Source organism: Natrix helvetica (genome assembly GCF_964273705.1).
Source record: "Natrix helvetica genome assembly, chromosome: 8".
NCBI classification, from domain to species: domain Eukaryota; kingdom Metazoa; phylum Chordata; class Lepidosauria; order Squamata; family Natricidae; genus Natrix; species Natrix helvetica.
This window is the reverse complement of record NC_138559.1, coordinates 18,464,366-18,482,210: the sequence shown is the minus strand read 5'-3', so window position 1 is coordinate 18,482,210 and position 17,845 is coordinate 18,464,366. Positions and strand designations below refer to the sequence as shown.

At 42.3% G+C, this 17,845-nt stretch overlaps 1 protein-coding gene across 1 annotated transcript; it reads right to left on the bottom strand.

Moving 5' to 3' along the window:
- Positions 1-1,014: 1,014 nt before the first annotated feature.
- Positions 1,015-10,261, bottom strand: LOC309396005 (gastrokine-2-like; the record flags this gene model as incomplete). The annotated part of the gene is made up of 7 exons (XM_081960715.1): positions 1,015-1,195; positions 2,100-2,216; positions 3,483-3,599; positions 4,074-4,211; positions 5,099-5,236; positions 10,115-10,165; positions 10,232-10,261. 7 exons carry the CDS (start codon positions 10,259-10,261, stop codon positions 1,136-1,138), a joined length of 651 nt encoding a protein of 216 aa, XP_081816841.1. The 3' UTR covers positions 1,015-1,135.
- Positions 10,262-17,845: the final 7,584 nt, after the last annotated feature.

Below are 17,845 nucleotides of genomic sequence, written 5' to 3'. Positions count from 1 at the left end.
GTTGCTGAAGTTGAGAAGCACGGTTGTTTGCAGCATAGGGTTACCACTGACCTTCAACATTATGCCTTATTTAGATTTTAGTGTGATATATGTATTTTAGTGTCTTTTATTTAGGTTTTAGTATGATGCATACATATAGGTTTTTTTAAAAAAATATTATTTTTGCTTTTTAACTTGATCTTATTATCTTCCATTAAACAGTGTATCACCTGGGTACAAATGTCTCTGTACAATTACAATCAAAATTTACAATATTCATTGCATTAATGATAATTCTGTAATCTTACAATATTAATAATCAGCATTATAAGTCTATTCATTTGTCCCTCTGAACATGTATCTTATAATGAAAACATAATATATTGAATATGGTCATCTTAACAATCATATCTAATCATCATCATATTGTTTACATCTCTATCTTAACATATATTCTTTATTTCATTAGTCTCTATTTCTCACTTCTACTTTTATTCTCCAACCATCTATAAAATAACTCCCATGTCATGTAATATTCCGTTTGTTCTTTCTCTTTTATAGCAAGCGTCAGTCTGTTCATTTCTGCACATTCTAATATTTTCCTAACCACATTCTCATCTGTAGGAATATAGGTGGGGTTTATGACGTTGATAGGCAGCACAAAGTTTGCCGATGTTTTTCCTCTTCCCTAGAATTCTTCAAAGGCACTTGACTCTCATGATCGTGCTTAGTTGAAGGTGTTAGAATTTGCATCCACTGCATTGACAAGATGCTATGTGTGTCTCCAGATGCTGGGCTGGAAGTCACATCATTCCTACAACTAGCCCCGATCCTGAGATTGTCGTGTTTGTTCAACCAGGCGAGTAGACAAAACACTTGTGTGGACCTCAAGACTGTCTTTTATTCTTCATCTTTAGGAATGAAATTCACCAGATTATTGTTAATGACCGTAGTTTCAAAGGTGCTTCTTCAAAGGGCAACTGGACTTTCGTTCTTTCGTTGAGGAAATTAATGTCAGTGGAGAGGAATCACTGTATGACAAGGATGTATTGTTCTTCTGGCAGCATTGTGTTTGGAAGTTAGCATGATATCAAGAATTATGGACTTTTACATATATGGAATGGCCAAAGTAGAAAACATGGAAGTAAGAATGGATTTACTTAATGCAAACATTTATCATTCCGACACAGACGGTTCGTGATTCCTTCTGTTGTTTCTGCAAAAGAAGAAAATCATTATTGGAGCAAAGAAGTGCCTTTCTCTAAGATTGTGCGTCTTTCCTCAAGTATGATCTCCTCAGAACTGGATGAGTCCATGGAAGACAACTCTACAGGAAAGGAAGTACCAAGTAGAATCAGAGACTGCTGATAGACTAGAAGTGAGACGTTCAAACTAATGACAACACGGCATTGAAAGAATTAAAAACATCTCCATTCGCCCTATCCTTTTACTGTATTCACCAGGCTTAATTCCCAACCCCACCCACCCTCAAATTAAGTCAACAGTATAAAGGTTGAAAATCAGAGAAATAATAAACTGGGTATCTCCTGAGCCCAATTTCCCCAGAAGAGATACTGTCTACATCACAGAGCAGACTAATAAAAATGCAGGAGGGGGGGATAGACCAACCCCGACTTGCAAAGTTCTCACCTGAAGCCTAGTATACAACTTTTTGTATACAGTTATTGAGTTATTGAGATGTATTTGTGTTGTGTGCACAGCCAATCTCATTGTACCCATGTTGTGCATTGACAATAAAGGTTTGAAACTGAAGTTGAGAAGGACCGAACAGAACACTCTGCTATCTGTTGCGAATGTGATGAATGAGGTGCTATTTGCACGGGTGTGGCATGGAGGACACTGGTTGCTATGGGCAACTTTCACCGGGTGAAAGACAATTGCATCTATGCTATCATCCGGAGGGCTCAAAGCTGAGGAACCCTGGTCTAACTTCACAATGGGGCTGCCTCGTTCCTCCATGCAAGTAAGGAAGTGATGAGTTTAGATTATAAAGCGTCTTTCTCCTTTTATCCAAAGTAGGGAGGTCTTATTTCAACCATCTATTATAAATGCTATAAGTTTCCAGAAAGTACATCATTCAAAGGTAAGCGGTGTTTTACCTCAGCCCAGTAGATAGGGATATCACCACAAAGGATATTTATAGTTGTTCCAAGAGTGGTACGAACAGCTAGTTTTCCCTGCTTGAAGCTGTAGACCGAGCCGTTGCTTTCTGAATCCTTTATGAAAGAAGATGAAATGGCTTATGAACAAATTGGTAGAATGCATTGGAACTTAATTTCTTCAACGGCAAAGAAACGATCCGGTTCCTTGACTTGGGAGATTCTTTTGGTGTAGAAGTCCATGGCTGCTAGGATAGCTCTCATATTGTTATATTTTGTCCTCAAGACATTGTCAATAAACCAACCTCAACCCAGTGTAAAATGAACCCAAAGCTGATCTCTGTTGTTGACTATTTAAAGATTTATACTGGATAATATATGTAGCTCAGTTGTTGGTATCTCTCACCTCACTTCTCTTCCTGTTTCGTTATATCAATGCATAGAGGAATTACAATTGCTGGCTATATGGATCAGGTTGCCCTACTAGCTTTTAAAAGTTCTGTTAAAAATATGTTCGGATACCACGACCTTATGAACTCAACCAATCCTTATGAATCTTGCAGACAACAGTCATTCATTCAGGAGGTGTACACAGAGAATTTTCAGCCAAAACAATGCTTATTCATTGTCCTCAGTAACCACAATTCTTTGGGATTCAACAGGGCGCATCCCTCGTTTTTTCTACCAATCACAAGCATCTCTGACCACTACGCAGATACAGTAGTTCTAAACTTGTATTTGGAACATTGACCTATTTCTTCACAAAAAGAAAAATGCTAGCATGCCACACCATCCATCCATCCATCCATCCATCCATCATCTATCATCTATCTATCTATCTATCTATCTATCTATCTATCTATCTATCTATCTACCTACCTACCTACCTACCTACCTACCTACCTACCTACCTACCTACCTATCTATCACTATCTGAGGAGATGCTACATCAGGAAAGGTTGTAGCAACAAATAGAAAAGGATAGACTGAAAAGTTTGCAGAACTTCCCAGCTGCCATTACAAGAATCTTGTTGTTTTTGGAAAGCTTATAACATACTAGCAGTTCTGCATTTGCAAAACTTCCCTGCTATGCCAGCATTGTGCTAACAACTGGGAAATGACCTTCATGTTATGTGTGAATGCAACTCCTACTGTAGTGATTTGCTATGATCATTGATATGATGGGAACAAGCATATCTGTTCTCGGGCAAAGTAATCCTGATGGCTGTTGTTTTATTTTTATTCATTAATCAAATTTCTATACCACCCATCTGACTTAAGTGACACTTAAATTGTTACAAATCCTTGCTAGGTTATCCCTTCTACATCATATTAATTGACAAAGAAGGCAACAAGCAATTCTCCCCATCTCTTCTTTCTCACCTGTTCATCAAAATGTTCAATTCTGTGGGCGACTTCATTTAAACTGGGAACTTCAATTGAATCCATTGCCACCACTGAGCATTGTTTTTGATCGTGAAGTCGGATGCCAATCAGATGCTAGGAGCAAAAATAGAACCAGCACGCTCAGAATAAATGAAAGGATTTTGAGACTGTAAATGTTAGCGAAATATTAGACCATGGAACTGACTATCTCAAGAGCTGGTAGACCCCCTTTTATTAGCTATTTTCAAGCAAAGGCAAGACAGCGTGTCTGCCAGTGATGTTTTAATTTGGATTTCTGCATTGATTAGGAAGTTAGACTCAATGTCTAGGGATGCCCCTCAACTCTGAAGTCAAAAGGAGTCCCTGTAAATTTTAGGGGCAAGGGCTCATCTCTGTTTCAAGGCCATTGAGCCAGCACTGTACAAAGAAATTTCTGCAATCATGTGCCTGGCGTGATATCAAAAAGTGCTGTGACCTTCCCACCAAAGTGATACCTATTTATCTACTTGCATGCTTTTGAACTGCTAGGTAGGCAGGAACTGGAGCAAGGACGGGAGCTCCCGGCATTTGGTTGGGAATATTTCTTACGTGTTTGTAATCATAGACAACTGTTGCCGAAGTCTTATTGGTCTTGATCAAAAAGGCAGCCAATCTTTCCTGGTTGTTCAGCATCATGGTCCGCTCTACTCTCTGACCATCGTTTCCATTGCTGATGGTTTTGAAGATCTGCACAGGAGACAAGACACCACTAGGAAGCGCCTTTTGTGTATTGTTCTTCGTTGGCATAATTCATTTCAAGGGGGTCATCCGAACCTGGCACTCCAGAGGTCAGTAATGGGTAACCTTTTTGGCACCGAGTGCCCAAACCAGAACTCACGTACGTGCATGTACAAGCGCTGAAGCACCAGAGATCCAAAGACCAGCTGGCTCATGTGCATGCACCGGCCACCTGGTCCTTAGGTTTCTAGCACACACATCCACACTGGGAAGCTGGTCTTCATGCATGCCAGAGCACCGTAAACGCAAAGACCAGCTGGCCAGAGCGCATGCGCGTGCCGGGCAAATGGTCTTTGAGTTTCTGCTGCTCTGGCGCAACTAGGTGGTTGGCGCGCATGCATGCACCAGAAACCTTAAGAGCAGCTGGCAACGGCACATCTGCCCACAGAGAGGGCTATGCATGCAACCTCTGGCCTGCGTGCCATAGGTCCACTATCAGGGATATAGGTAATCCTCAATTTATGGCTACAACTGGGACCAGAATTTCTCTTGCTAAACCAGGCAGTTAAGTAAGTCGTGCCCGATTTTACGAACTTTCATTGCCATGGTTGTTTAATGAATCACATGGTTATTAAGTGAATTCCAGCTTCCCACACCAACTTTGCTTGTTGGTAGCCTGCTCAGAAGATCGCAAATGATAAGCCCTGGGAAGCCTCAGCCGTTATAAATACATGCCCGTTGCTAAGTCCCAAATTTTTAAGTCACGTAGGGACACTGCAAGGATTGTAAGTGCAAGAACTAGTCATAAGTCACTTTTTCAGTGCTGTTGTAACTGCAAACAATCAGTAAATGAGTGCCTGTAAGTCAAGGACTAAGCATTTATAGGTCTTACTCACCCTTTCAGTGTATTGCTGAGTAATATAAACTCCAATGAGAATGGCTGCAATAATTATTGCTGTCAGAAGCACCAACACCGAGGAGATGAGAAACACATACTTTCTGTCTTTTGAGATTCTGGGGATAAATTTGAATCCCTGCGGAAAGAGTCAGCAGCTTAGCTGGTAAATGGAGTTCAGAAGAATGTTATTCTACCCCCTTTTAACACAATAACAGTTGGAAGGGACCTTGTAGGTTATCTAGTCCAACCCTCCACCCAAGCCGGAGACCCTACATCATTTCTGACAAATGGCAGTCCAGTCTCTTCCTGAAAGCTTCCAGTGATGAAGCTTTCACAACTTCTGAAGGCAACTTCTCTTCCACGCGTTGATTGTTCTCACTGTCAGAAAGTTCCTCCTTATTTCCAGGTTGAATTTCTCTTTGATCAGTTTCCATCCATTACTCCTTGTTTGGCCTTCAGATGCCTTGGAAAATAGCTTGACCCTCTCCTCTCTGTGGCAGCGCTTCAAATATTGGAACACTGCTATCATGTCTCCCCTGGTCCTTCACTAGACTAGCCATGTAATTGTCCTTCATACCTTTTAGCCTCCAGTCCCCTATCATCTTCGTTGCTCTTCTCTGCACTGTTTCTAGAGCCTCAACCAGTGGCGGGATTCAGCCAGTTCGCACCACTTTGGGAGAACCTGTTGTGAACTTTCTGAGCAGTTTGGTGAACTGGTTGTTGGGAGAAATAATTAGGGCAGAGAACCGGTTGTTAAATTATTTGAATCCCACCACTGGAACATCTTTTTAATAGGGTGGTAACCAAAACTGGATGCAGTATTCTAGGTGTGGTCTTCTTACTAAGGCTTTATAGAGTGGTATTAGCACCTCCCTTGATCTTGATTGTATCCCCCTGTTAATGCAACTTGGGATTGCATTGCCCTTCCAAATATCACCCATCTTTTTCTACTCAGGTGGCCATTTATGCAGGAAACAAAAGAGGGCACCAAATTGCAGGAAACTACTTCTGCAAACCCAACCTTTTAATAACCTTAATCCTTAATAACCTGAGCAAACTGGAAACATCCTTTCTTAATGTAGGCAGTCCTTGACTTGTCACCACACTTGAGCCCAACGTTTATGTTGCTAAATGAGAAACTTGTTAAGTGAGTTTTGCCCCATTTTACGGCCTTTCTTGCCACATTTGTTAAGTGAATCACTGCAGTTCTTAAATTCGTAACACGGTTATTAAGGGAATCTGACTTCCCCAGAATGTTGCAAAAGGGGATCACACGACCCCAGGACACTGCAACCGTCATAAATATACGTATAGTAGTTGTCAAGCATCCAAATATGAACATGGGGATATTGCAATGGTCATAAGTGTGAAAACTGGTCATAAGTCACTTTTTTCCAGTGCCATTGTAACTTTGGATGGTCACCAAACAAACTGTTGTAAGTCGAGGACTATCTGTAAATAATATTATATATTAATGGGGAAAATGGAATAATCCTTTAAAATAAGGACCAGCTAAGAAAGGCAAGAGTTGAGCAAATTATCTTCCTTTTCAAGATAAGTAGCTCAGGGTTGAACTGTGGAATTCTTGGTGCTATTTTCCTTTTCAAGTGTCCATTAAAAAGACAATGGCTTGAGTGTTATGAATATATTCATTCTAAGGTTCACTTGCTTTGAGCGCTTATTCTCCACCCAACTGCTTTGGATAGCCGATTAGACTAAGAAATACAATTGTTTACTATTGATAGTCAACAACTCTTTCTCAGCTCCATCCTTCCTCACTGCCAACTCCTCTCTCCAAAGATGTATGGATAAATTAAGACAAAATAAGCAGTTTGATTAGAACAGAGAAGCCCATTTGATAAATTAGCATTTGTATGACTTTTAAAAAGCCCAGTTAATAGTGGTGGGATAACTGCTCAAGAGCACCAAGAGTGGTTTTAGCAATAGCCCTTTAATTGCACTATTTTATTCTTTATATCTCTCATTTGCCAAATGCAGTTTCCCAGTTTGAGCATTATAGAACAACAACAAAAAAATGAAACTACTTACTGGGAGTTCAGGTGCTGAATTAGCTTCACAGTTAGTTTTGAAATTCATTTTGGTGGCTTGCGGAGTGAATACTTCTAAAGCTGCCCTTAGTTTAATCTTTTTCTTTTATAGAGAGAGAGACCTAAAGAGTTATGTGGGGGTCAAAGGGTCTTGACAAAATAGCTGCGGGAAACACGATCATCCCTCATTCTACCTGGCGTGGAATTTCACCATTTTCGGCTAGTGGCAAAAACCTCCATTTCACCTTCATACAATTTGAAAGCAAAGCAAGAAAACCAGAAGGTTCACATTTTTTAAAATGTGATTTACTAGGAAAAGAGGCAACAACTGTGAAAAAAAACAAACCCTAATTTGGGAGGCTGTTTCTCTTATCCCCCTTCTCTCATGATTTGAGAAAAGGACAACCAAGATAAGAGAAGGTCTTGAGACACCACGTTGAGCCACCGTTTTGAAATCCCATTGCCTTTTTCTGCACAGAAGTTCCAAGCTATAAAAGGATTCGTTCTGCAAAGGAAGTACAATTAAAAAAAAAAGTAAATGTGAAAGAAAAAGGGGGGGAAAGAGAAAGAAAAAAGGAAATAGAAAAAGGAAATAAAGGAACAAAACGCATACAAAGAAATATAAAGAAGTAATTTCCAAGCTTCCCATTTGCAGTTATAAACATAATTCTAATCAAACGTCTCTCTCTAAGATTAAATTTTTCCCTTCTTTCTGAACTTATTCTTGCTAATATCAAACTCTAAGCCTCAAAACTCTTTTCTTTTTATGCAAAAAGTCCCTAAGGAGTTTCCGGTCATGGATGAGTATTTATTTTATTTGGAAAATTCTTGCTGCCTACTGGCTCACAGTGACTCAAAGCGGCTTACAAGAAATAAAAACACAATATAAAAGAAATACAAAGAATTAAAATAATAAAATAATAACCCCCACCCCAGAAACAACACCTGGAAGCAAATCAGCAACCAAATCAGCTCCTGCAGGAGAGGTAACCCATGTTGATAATGACTTTTCCCTAAACAAACAAATCAGCTTGGCCATTCTCAACAATTTCTGTCAATTTCATGAACCGCTGTCTCCACACTGTTGAATCTTTCCAGCTTTGTGCATATAAATAGGCTCAGTGCAGTGGTGGGTTCAGGATCCCGTTCCAACTGGTATGGTTGTCAGCGACGCTTCCGTAAGCCTCCGCGATGCTCCAGCTGTTCTGTGGAGCGTTGCGCACGGGCTGTATGTGCCATGCGCGTGCACAGAAGTGTGGAAGCCTTAAAAGACAGGTAAGGAGCTCGGGCGGGTGGGTGGGTGGGTATCCGGTGCTCCGGGCAGGCTCTCGTATGCCTGTACCAGGGCGTGCTAACCTGCAACCCACCACTGGCTCACTGGTGGGATTCAGCCAGTTCTCACCTTTTGGGGAGAACCGGTTGTTAACTTTCTAAGCAGTTTAGAGAACTGGTTGTTGGAGGAAATCTCCTTTTGTTTTTTTTTCCATTTTACAGGGCTAATCCTGTAAGGAAGGCAGGAAGGAAACATTCTGGTGTTGTTTCTAGCCTAAATTTTATTGTCCTGCTTACAGAAACTGCCTCTCCTGTTAACTCTTAATACATCGTAACAGCTAAGGCCAAGCACCCATCAACCTGAGTGATGTTGAGTTGGCCACGCCGACCCAGTCACATAACCACCGAGCCATGCCTACCCAGCTGGTCATTAGGGCAGAGAACCAGTTGTTATTTGAATCCCACCACTGAATAAGCTGCGGTAGTAGACAATGCAGTAATCTTTATTGAATATTGAATAATATTGAAATAATCTTCCATATCTCTTTTCTAAGAGATTTTGATGTGGCAAATTATTTCATTGCACAGTGAGGCAGATGTCCAGCCTGGATTTGGCATTTTGGTCCACCTATCAAGTTCTTCCCAAGGAGCGTGGAATGGGCAGATATGGATGTTTGACGGTGTTTCAGATATCATCGCAGGATGTAAGTTGTTCCAGGTAAAGCTGCCTTTTGCAATTGACTGATGGTGAATTTGTCAATGCTAAAGGTATTCAAGTGATGCTCCAGTTGTTTGGGGATTGCACCCATCCTTAGCAAATATTGATTCAGGTTTTGGGGCTGGTCTAATGTTAGTCAGGGCTGATTCATGATCTGTAGCTCAGAAAAGCTTATGCCTTTTAATAAAACATGTTAGTCAGAGTCAGTGCTGCCAAACCTGTTCTGATTTTTTATCCAGGTAAAACACTTTTGTTTACTTTCCAGAAACGAGCTGTACAAAAGCAGCATTCGTAAGCAACCTCCCTTTCTCATTCTTATTTTTATTTGCATTTTTTAAAAAAGGGATGCACAGTTTCATGTCTGGAATATCTGTGCATTCCAGAGAGGTTTCATTGGCATTCCAATACAAGTGAGGACAGAAAAAACAATATCTTGATTCAGATGAATCTGCAGAAAAAAGACTACCCAAAGCTGAGAAGATTATGGCTAGGGCCCTCCATGACCACTACCTTGTGATAGCATCTCTCTATTGTTCTTCAAACTTCCCAAAGGATCCCCAAATTCTGCCTGCCTCTAACCAAGGAAGTCCCTAATTGTTTTATAGGATGAGATGGGTGGCATATAAATCAAATCCACCTATCAATAAAATGATACACTCAAGGGGTGAATGCTTGACCACCCAAGGTTAACGTTATGATTTCCCCATGTCCCTGCCTGAAAAGCAATCATGTTTCATTTAAATACAGGAAAAGAACTTCCGTTGAAGCAGAGCAGGCTCAGAAATCTAATCTTTCAAAACCTAATCAACTTCTCCAAGTGATTGGTTTTCTCTCCCTTAAGCACTGACAAAACTGGGTTGACTTAGAAATAAATATTTTCTAGAGGCAAATTGCCATGCAGCTCTGGGGCCCCATCTGCCTTCTGCTGATTCTACAATTTGACACATCTGGCTGCGAGAAGACAGGTAAGACTTACCGGTAACGTTCTTCCTCTTGGCCACCTGTCATCCTCGGTGCAACTCCTTCTCTATCTTGGATGTTAGGCAACAGCTGCAAAAAGGAAAGGTTGAAGAGTTAGGAGAATTGAGCTAACATTGCGCAGTGGTTTTATTTTATGTTTCATTTATTATTCATTTTGGGGCACTGAGGAGGACGTACTTGGGAAGCCAAGGGGAGGCTGCTGAGAACCTGTCTCACATGTTTAAGTAAGACAGTGACAAATTAAACAACTTTAACCAGGTCATTTATTCAGTGCTACATTAGTACTGTAGTTACATAGTCTGTTGTTTAGTACATTGTGTAAAACCGGAGCAGTCTGTAAGTTTATAGTTCAATGAAAAAACTAAATAAATAAATTCAGGAATTGAATGAAGCATGCCCTTTGTTAACTGGTAACAAAGGTAGTGTAGATCAGCTATTTTGCTGTAATTTCACAAAGAAGACTTCAAATAATGTTGTTCCTCTTTTCAAAATAAAGTTTAAAATGCATAAAAGTACATTTTCAGTTCATGGACTTGATGTTTTTCAAGTTAAGATTAAAGTCTCTGCAATCTTTGTTCTTCCATTTTTCAAATACTTTCCAGGACAGCTACCACCTAAATGCAAATTACCACCAAAGAAAGGAAGATGCAATAAATTATTGGAAAGGGTTTACTATGATCCCGATAAAAAAATGTGCCTGAACTTCATTTATGGAGGTTGTGGTGGCAATAAAAATAACTTTATCACTCTACAGGATTGTCTTTACAAGTGTAAACAATTTGGTAAGGAGCTGCCAAGACTTGCAAACGTTTGAACTCTTAATTTGTTTATTTTAACTGAAGATTTATTTTCATGCTTCAAGCTGCATCATTTGGTCCCTCTTGCAAAATTTGCAATTATTGTTATTGTGTTTCTCTGGCAGATGTGCTGTATGTGTGTTTGTGCATTTGTTTTAATACTACACGGATAATCCTCAACTTATCACCACAACTGAGCCCAACATTTCTGTTGCTAAGTGAAACAAAAGTGACTTTTGCCCCATTTTACGACCTTTCTTGCCACAGTTGTTAAGTGGATCGTTGTATTTGTTAAGTTAGTAACGTGGTTATTAAGTGAAGCTGGCTCGCCCATTGACTTGTCAGAAGATTGGCAAAAGGTGATCACGGGACACTGCAACCGTCATAAATATGAACCAGATGCTAAGTATCTGAATTTTGATCACATCACTATGAGGATTCTGCCCTGGTCGGAAGTGTGAATAACTGTCATAAGTCACTTTTTCCAGTGCCTTTGTAACTTTAAATAGTCACAACAACAAGTGAACTGTTGTAAGTTCAAAACCACCTGCACATCAGGTGATGTTCTAAGCATTATCACCTAATTTTGTTTTATCTACATTGTTACTACCATTCTGTTTAATTTATGGATATTCCTGTTTTTCTTTTTTGTCTGATGCTTGAGCTTTCTCATGGCTATATTGAAATGATGCTGTTTTACTTTGAAGCTCCTCATTGATCCCCATATGACATGATCTAAAAAAGCAACCTTTTGATTCAGCAAGTTTATTCCCATGAGGAATTTTTCCAGCATGAAAGTTTAAGACAATGTATTTGGGCTGGTTAATGTTTTCCTGTCTTTGACCTTTATTGAAAATGGTACAAAGTACAGGTCGTCCTCGAATGACGACCACAACTGAGCCCAAAATTTATGTTGCTAAGTGAAACAATAGTTAAGCTTCTTTTACGAACTCCTCTTGCCAAGGTTGTTACGCAAATCATTGCGTTTGTTAAGTTAGTAACCCTGGTTGTTAAAACGAATCTGGATTGCCGATTGAATTTGCTTGTCAGAAGCTCACAAAGGGGATCACGTCTCTCTCTCTCTCTCTCTCTCTCTCTCTCTCTCTCTCTCTCTCTCTCTCTCTCTCTCTCTCTCTCTCTCTCTCACACACACACACACACACACACACACACACACACACACACCCCGGGACCAGGGATGGGTGGCTGCCAGCATTACTGCTGGTTTGTTGCACATGCAAGTTTGTTTCGTGTGCATGCACAGTTGCCCATAAATAGATCTGTGCATGCGCAGAACATTAAAAAATGGGGGGAAACATGCTGTGCTGGTTTGGAGGCATGGTAGGCCTGGGTTAGTGCCGGTTCCGGCGACCCAGGCCAGCAAACCACTACCGGTTCAGCTGAACCTCTCCGAACCAGTAGGAACCCACCTCTGCCTGGGACACTGAACCCATTGCCAAACATCTCAATGTTGATCCTGTGACCGTGGGTTTGCTGCAACGGTCGTAAGTGTGAGAAGTGGTCATAAATCACTTTTTTTCAGCGCCGTTGGAACTTTGAATGGTCACTAAGTGAAGCATTGTAAGTTGAGGACTTCTTGTATATTATTATTCCAAGCAGGATATTTGCATCTAACATTCACTCGGTTGTCTCTTACTCTTATAGATCTTACGTTACCCATGGAAAACATAGTTGGGAATATTGACTGGAAGAAACGTACGTATGCTGTTGTCTGCACAACCTCTTACAGGGACTCACAATAAAAGCATGGCTATGTGCTTGTGGGCAACGGAATCACATCGCAAGGGACAGTCTTACGGCCATCAGCCACAAGAACAGCAGGGATGGGTAAACGTTTGAGTTCCAAGTTGGTTGGAATGCACTTAAAATTGGGTAGGACTGAAATAATGGGTGGATGGATCTCTCATCCTGTTTGCAGGTAGCCTTTGACTTACGGTCACAGTTCAGCCCCAGATTTCTGTTGTTAAGCAAGACAATTGTTGAGTGAGTTTTGCCCCATTTTACGACCTTTCTTGCCACAGTTGTTAAACGAATCACTGCCGTTGATAAGCTATTAACCTGGCTGCTATGTGAATCCGGCTGTTAAGCGAATCCCTTTTTACAATGCTGTTGTAACTTTGAACAGTCACTAAATGAACGGTTGCAAGTTGAAGACTACCTGTATTCCTAGCATTTCCTTTCTCTGGCACCCAATTTACCGTTTCTGTTGATATGGCGTTTAACGCTGGAGGTCATCGAAGCACGTGGCGTGAAAGCAATTTGGAAAAACACACAGGAAAAAGAGACCACTTGAGATTCACCCTTACAACAACCCCAGAATAGGCAACTGTTCTGACCCAGCTCCCAAACACAACTAACTTTCTATATTTAAATCAATATATTCCTTGATTAGGAATGCCAGCAGCCTCAGCAAAGAGTTTCTCTCTCAATACAGGTTAACAACTCCCATGCCTCCTCCTCCTCCTCATCTCATTCAGCTGCTGGAGGGGTCACAACAAAGACATTACTCCCTACTCAGAGCCCAGCAAAGATCAGATAATTATCCCAACTGGTCTTTCTGTGTGGTTGCATCACACCACGGACTTCCTTAGTTTAGCCACAGGATCACAGGATAATTTAGATTTCATCCTTGGGATTTGTCAGTAAATAAACATAGCTGCAATATTTCATTGTGCTAAAGATACTGAACAGGCCTGTGCGATCTGAGAAACCTTGACCCTAATTCTGGGAAAAAGCTGGAATGGCAGAATATTGGAGAAGAATAAAATTATCTCTGTACACGGAAAGAGGGAAGCCACAGAGCAGTTAATATAACACCTATAACTGGCAATACGCTAAAGTATACAGATACTGTAGTTCTCAACTTACAGCAGTTCATTTAGTCACCGTTCAAAGTTATGATGGCACTGCAAAATGTGACTTATGATTGTTTTTCACACTTACTACCATTGCGGCATTCCCCATGGTCACATGATCAGAATTCAGATGCTTGGCAACTGACTCATATTTATGACGGTTGCAGCGTCCTGGAGTTATGTGATCTCCTTTTGCAACCTTCTGACAAGGAAAGTCAATGGGGAAGCCTCAATCACTTAACAACCGGGTTACTGGCTTAACATCTACAGTGATTCCCTTAACAACTGTGCGAAGAAAAATGGGGCAAAACTCACTGACCAAACATCTCACTTAGCAACAGAAACTGGGCTGAATTGTGGTCGTAAGTCGAGGACTACATGTATTGTCAAACAGAATGATTGCAAGCGCTTAGAAAAAATTGTGATCATGACCAAGAAATCTCTTGCCTCTACCAAGAATAGATTGATCAATATATATTCTTTGCATATGTTTATGCAAAGAATACCAGGGACGCAGTTTGGTGGTTCGAATCCCTAGCGCCATTTAACGCAGTGAGCTCCCGTTCCTTGTCCCAGCTTCTGCCAACCTAGCAGTTCAAAAGCATGTAAAAAATGCAAGTAGAAAAATAGGAACCACATTTGGTGGGAAGGTAACAGCGTTCCGTGCGCCTTCGGCATTTAGTCATGCCGGCCACATGACCACAGAAATATCTTCAGACAGCTGGTTTTCAGCGCTGACGTGTGCACAAAGGGATTGCGCTCCGGAAAAGTTAAACCTCCGGGTTCTTGCACGCATATGTGCCCGACAATCAGCTGGCCGGCATGCATGTGCCCACCAGTTTTCAGCACTGCCGTGCGTGTAAAGGATTGGACATGATCGTCATGTGCGCATGCAGGCCAGAAACCCAGAAGATAAACCGGCAAGGTGGTGCGTGCCGGGCGACATGGCTTCGTGTGCCACTTTGGGCATGCATGACATAGGTTCATCATCACGGCTATAGAGAGTCCCTTCACGCTAGATTGGATTTAGAACAGACAGGATGAATACCATTCGGAGATGGTTTAATAAAAAATGTACGCCCAAGGGAGATTGGACACGATCTGTTCGTTCCTTTCCAGTCCATCAGAGGTGGGATTCAGCCAGTTCTGACATGTTCTGGAGAACCGGTAGCGGAAATTTTGAGTAGTTTGGAGAACCGGCAAATAGCCTGGCCCTGCCCCACACTGACTGCCAGTCTCCCAGCTGATCTTCTTTTGTTGCCCTGCACAGGGGAACGGAGCTGGAGAGGAGGTTAGTGTGGTGGGGAGAGATTGGGGATTTTTCAGTATCCTTCCCCTGCCACCCCCACAAAGTCACGCCCACAAAGTCACGCCCACAAAGCCACGCCCACAAAACCGGTAGTAAAAGTTTTTGAATTCCACCACTGCAATCCATGAATACACTGGATCTCGGATCCTGGAGAACAGGTTCATATATGAAGGTGTTTCTTGTTGGACATTTGATGGCACTGTCTTGGGAGGTAGGAAAGACAAGGCATAGATGAAAAAGTTTTCCTGCCTCCTCTTTCAAGAATGATTCTGTACTTCTAAAAGATATGATGTATCGGAGACTCAATTACTATTATTATTATTATTCTCTTCCTTCCTAGTATCTATCTCTTCCCATTTCTGACTATAACCATGTTGCTTGCATCTTTCAATTTATATTGTTTTTTATTTGTTTTCTAGTACGATTTGATTGCTTATTAGTAACCTTGGCGATCACCAAGTGTTGTATCTTTTCATTTTTGATGAATGTATTTTATTCTCCTTATGTCCACTGAGAACCTATGCACCAAAGACAAATCCCTTGTGTGTCCAATCACACTCGGCCAATAAAGAATTCTATTCTATTCTATTCTATTCTATTCTATTCTCAAAGGAGCTTTTTCTAAAGACAAGTGGACTGTGTGTGTTTTTTTTCCTTGAGGAAGAAGAAAAAGCTTGTCATCCAAGAAGCTTCATCAGTTGTAATGGCGGGGACAGGGGATAGAAGGATAGGTACTGGCAGTTAAGACAGTATCTTCCATCCTCCACCACCCCTGCTATCACAACTGATGAAGCTTCTTGGGTGAGAAGCAAAACGTTTTCTTCTTCTTCTTCCTGAAGGGACAAAGAAAACAGTCTTTGTTGCCTTTTGAAAAAGCGCCTTTGAAATCATTATGAGCTTGAGAATCTCCACAGATGACGGAGGGGAGAGTTACGGGGAGGGGTTGCTCTTCACCCTATTTTCTTATCTTTCAGTTACATCCAAGAGATGCAGATTATATCCTAAAAAAGGACGGTGCGAAAAGCATGTTATTCGATATTATTATGATTTTAAATTCCATCGGTGCAAAGATTTTGTTTACCACGGCTGCGGAGGCAACAAAAACAATTTTTTGCACTATATTGATTGTGTTAAGGCGTGTGATGTGTTTGGTACGTTCCAGATATTTTACATATTTACCCACCAACACCCCACCTTCACTTCTGCCTTAATGTAATTCAGGGGAGTTAAACTCGGTTTCATTGAGATTCTGTTTGACCTTGGGGGGGGCTGGGGGGGCGTGGCCAGCTCAACGTCACTTGGGTCGGGGGTGCCTGAGATAGCCCAAGTGCTCTGCCAGTGAAAACGGGCTCCTCAGCTCCATTTTGGCTCTGATGGCCTCCTGCAACCCTCTGCCACTGAAAATGGAGCTTCAGGTGGCCACACGCGGCCCTCGCAAGCTCCATTTTGACTCTGATGGCCTCCTGCAACCCTCTGCCGCTGAAAATGGAGCTTCAGGTGGCCACACGCGGCCCTCGCAAGCTCCATTTTGACTCTGATGGCCTCCTGCAACCCTCTGCCGCTGAAAATGGAGCTTCAGGTGGCCACACGCGGCCCTCGCAAGCTCCATTTTGACTCTGATGGCCTCCTGCAACCCTCTGCTGCTGAAAATGGAGCTTCAGGTGGCCACACGCGGCCCTCGCAAGCTTCATTTTGGCTCTGATGGCCTCCTGCAACCCTCTGCCGCTGAAAATGGAGCTTCAGGTGGCCACACGCGGCCCTCGCAAGCTCCATTTTGACTCTGATGGCCTCCTGCAACCCTCTGCCGCTGAAAATGGAGCTTCAGGTGGCCACACGCGGCCCTCGCAAGCTCCATTTTGGCTCTGATGGCCTCCTGCAACCCTCTGCTGCTGAAAATGGAGCTTCAGGTGGCCACACGCGGCTCTTGCGAGCTCCATTTTGGCTCTGATGGCCTCCTGCAACCCTCTGCCACTGAAAATGGAGCTCAGGAGGGCCTTGTGTAGCTCTTGTGAGCTCTGTTTTTTTCTGACAGAGACACCGCGTCCTGATCCTTTGCTTTTCCAGGGCAGTCCTGTGGGCGGGATTCAGTGGTGGGTTGCAGGCGGTACACCCCAGTACGGGTGTACCGGAGCCAGCCCGGAGCACTGGATACCGTTCTGGTACAGTGCTCTGGAGGGCCCACCCGCCCGCCCGAGCTCCTTACCTGTGTTTTGAAGGACGCCGCCAGCCCCATTCCAACCGTACCGGTTGGAACGGGATTTGAAACCCACCGCTGGCCAGATCCGACCCACAGGCCTTGAGTTTAACACCTCTGGTGTAATTCATGCATTGAAGTAAACCTTCCATGACCTTGGACAACAATTTGAAGCCCAGATAAAAAAGATCAAAGTCTCCCCCTGCTCAAAACTGAATGGCCCCAGGAAAAAGCCATGGGAGAAGGATGAGCCCAAAGCAGTCTAAAGTGCAAAAGGAGATTGCGGACCCAAATGCCTGGCCACTTTATCAATCACATTGCCACTGAAGTTCCCTCCCTCGTGTTGATGGCAAAATAGTTACCACAACCAGAGAGGAAACTCCTTTAAACTGGAACAGCTAAGGGTGCCTTTGCCTCTGCTATGGGGCTGGCATGGGACAAAGGCGACACGAACCATTGACAAGATATCTGTGTGCCATGGTTAGGAACCATGAGTGACCTTCCATGTTCTAAAATTGGCTGGAGTGAAGAACATTTTACGGAGTTCAAA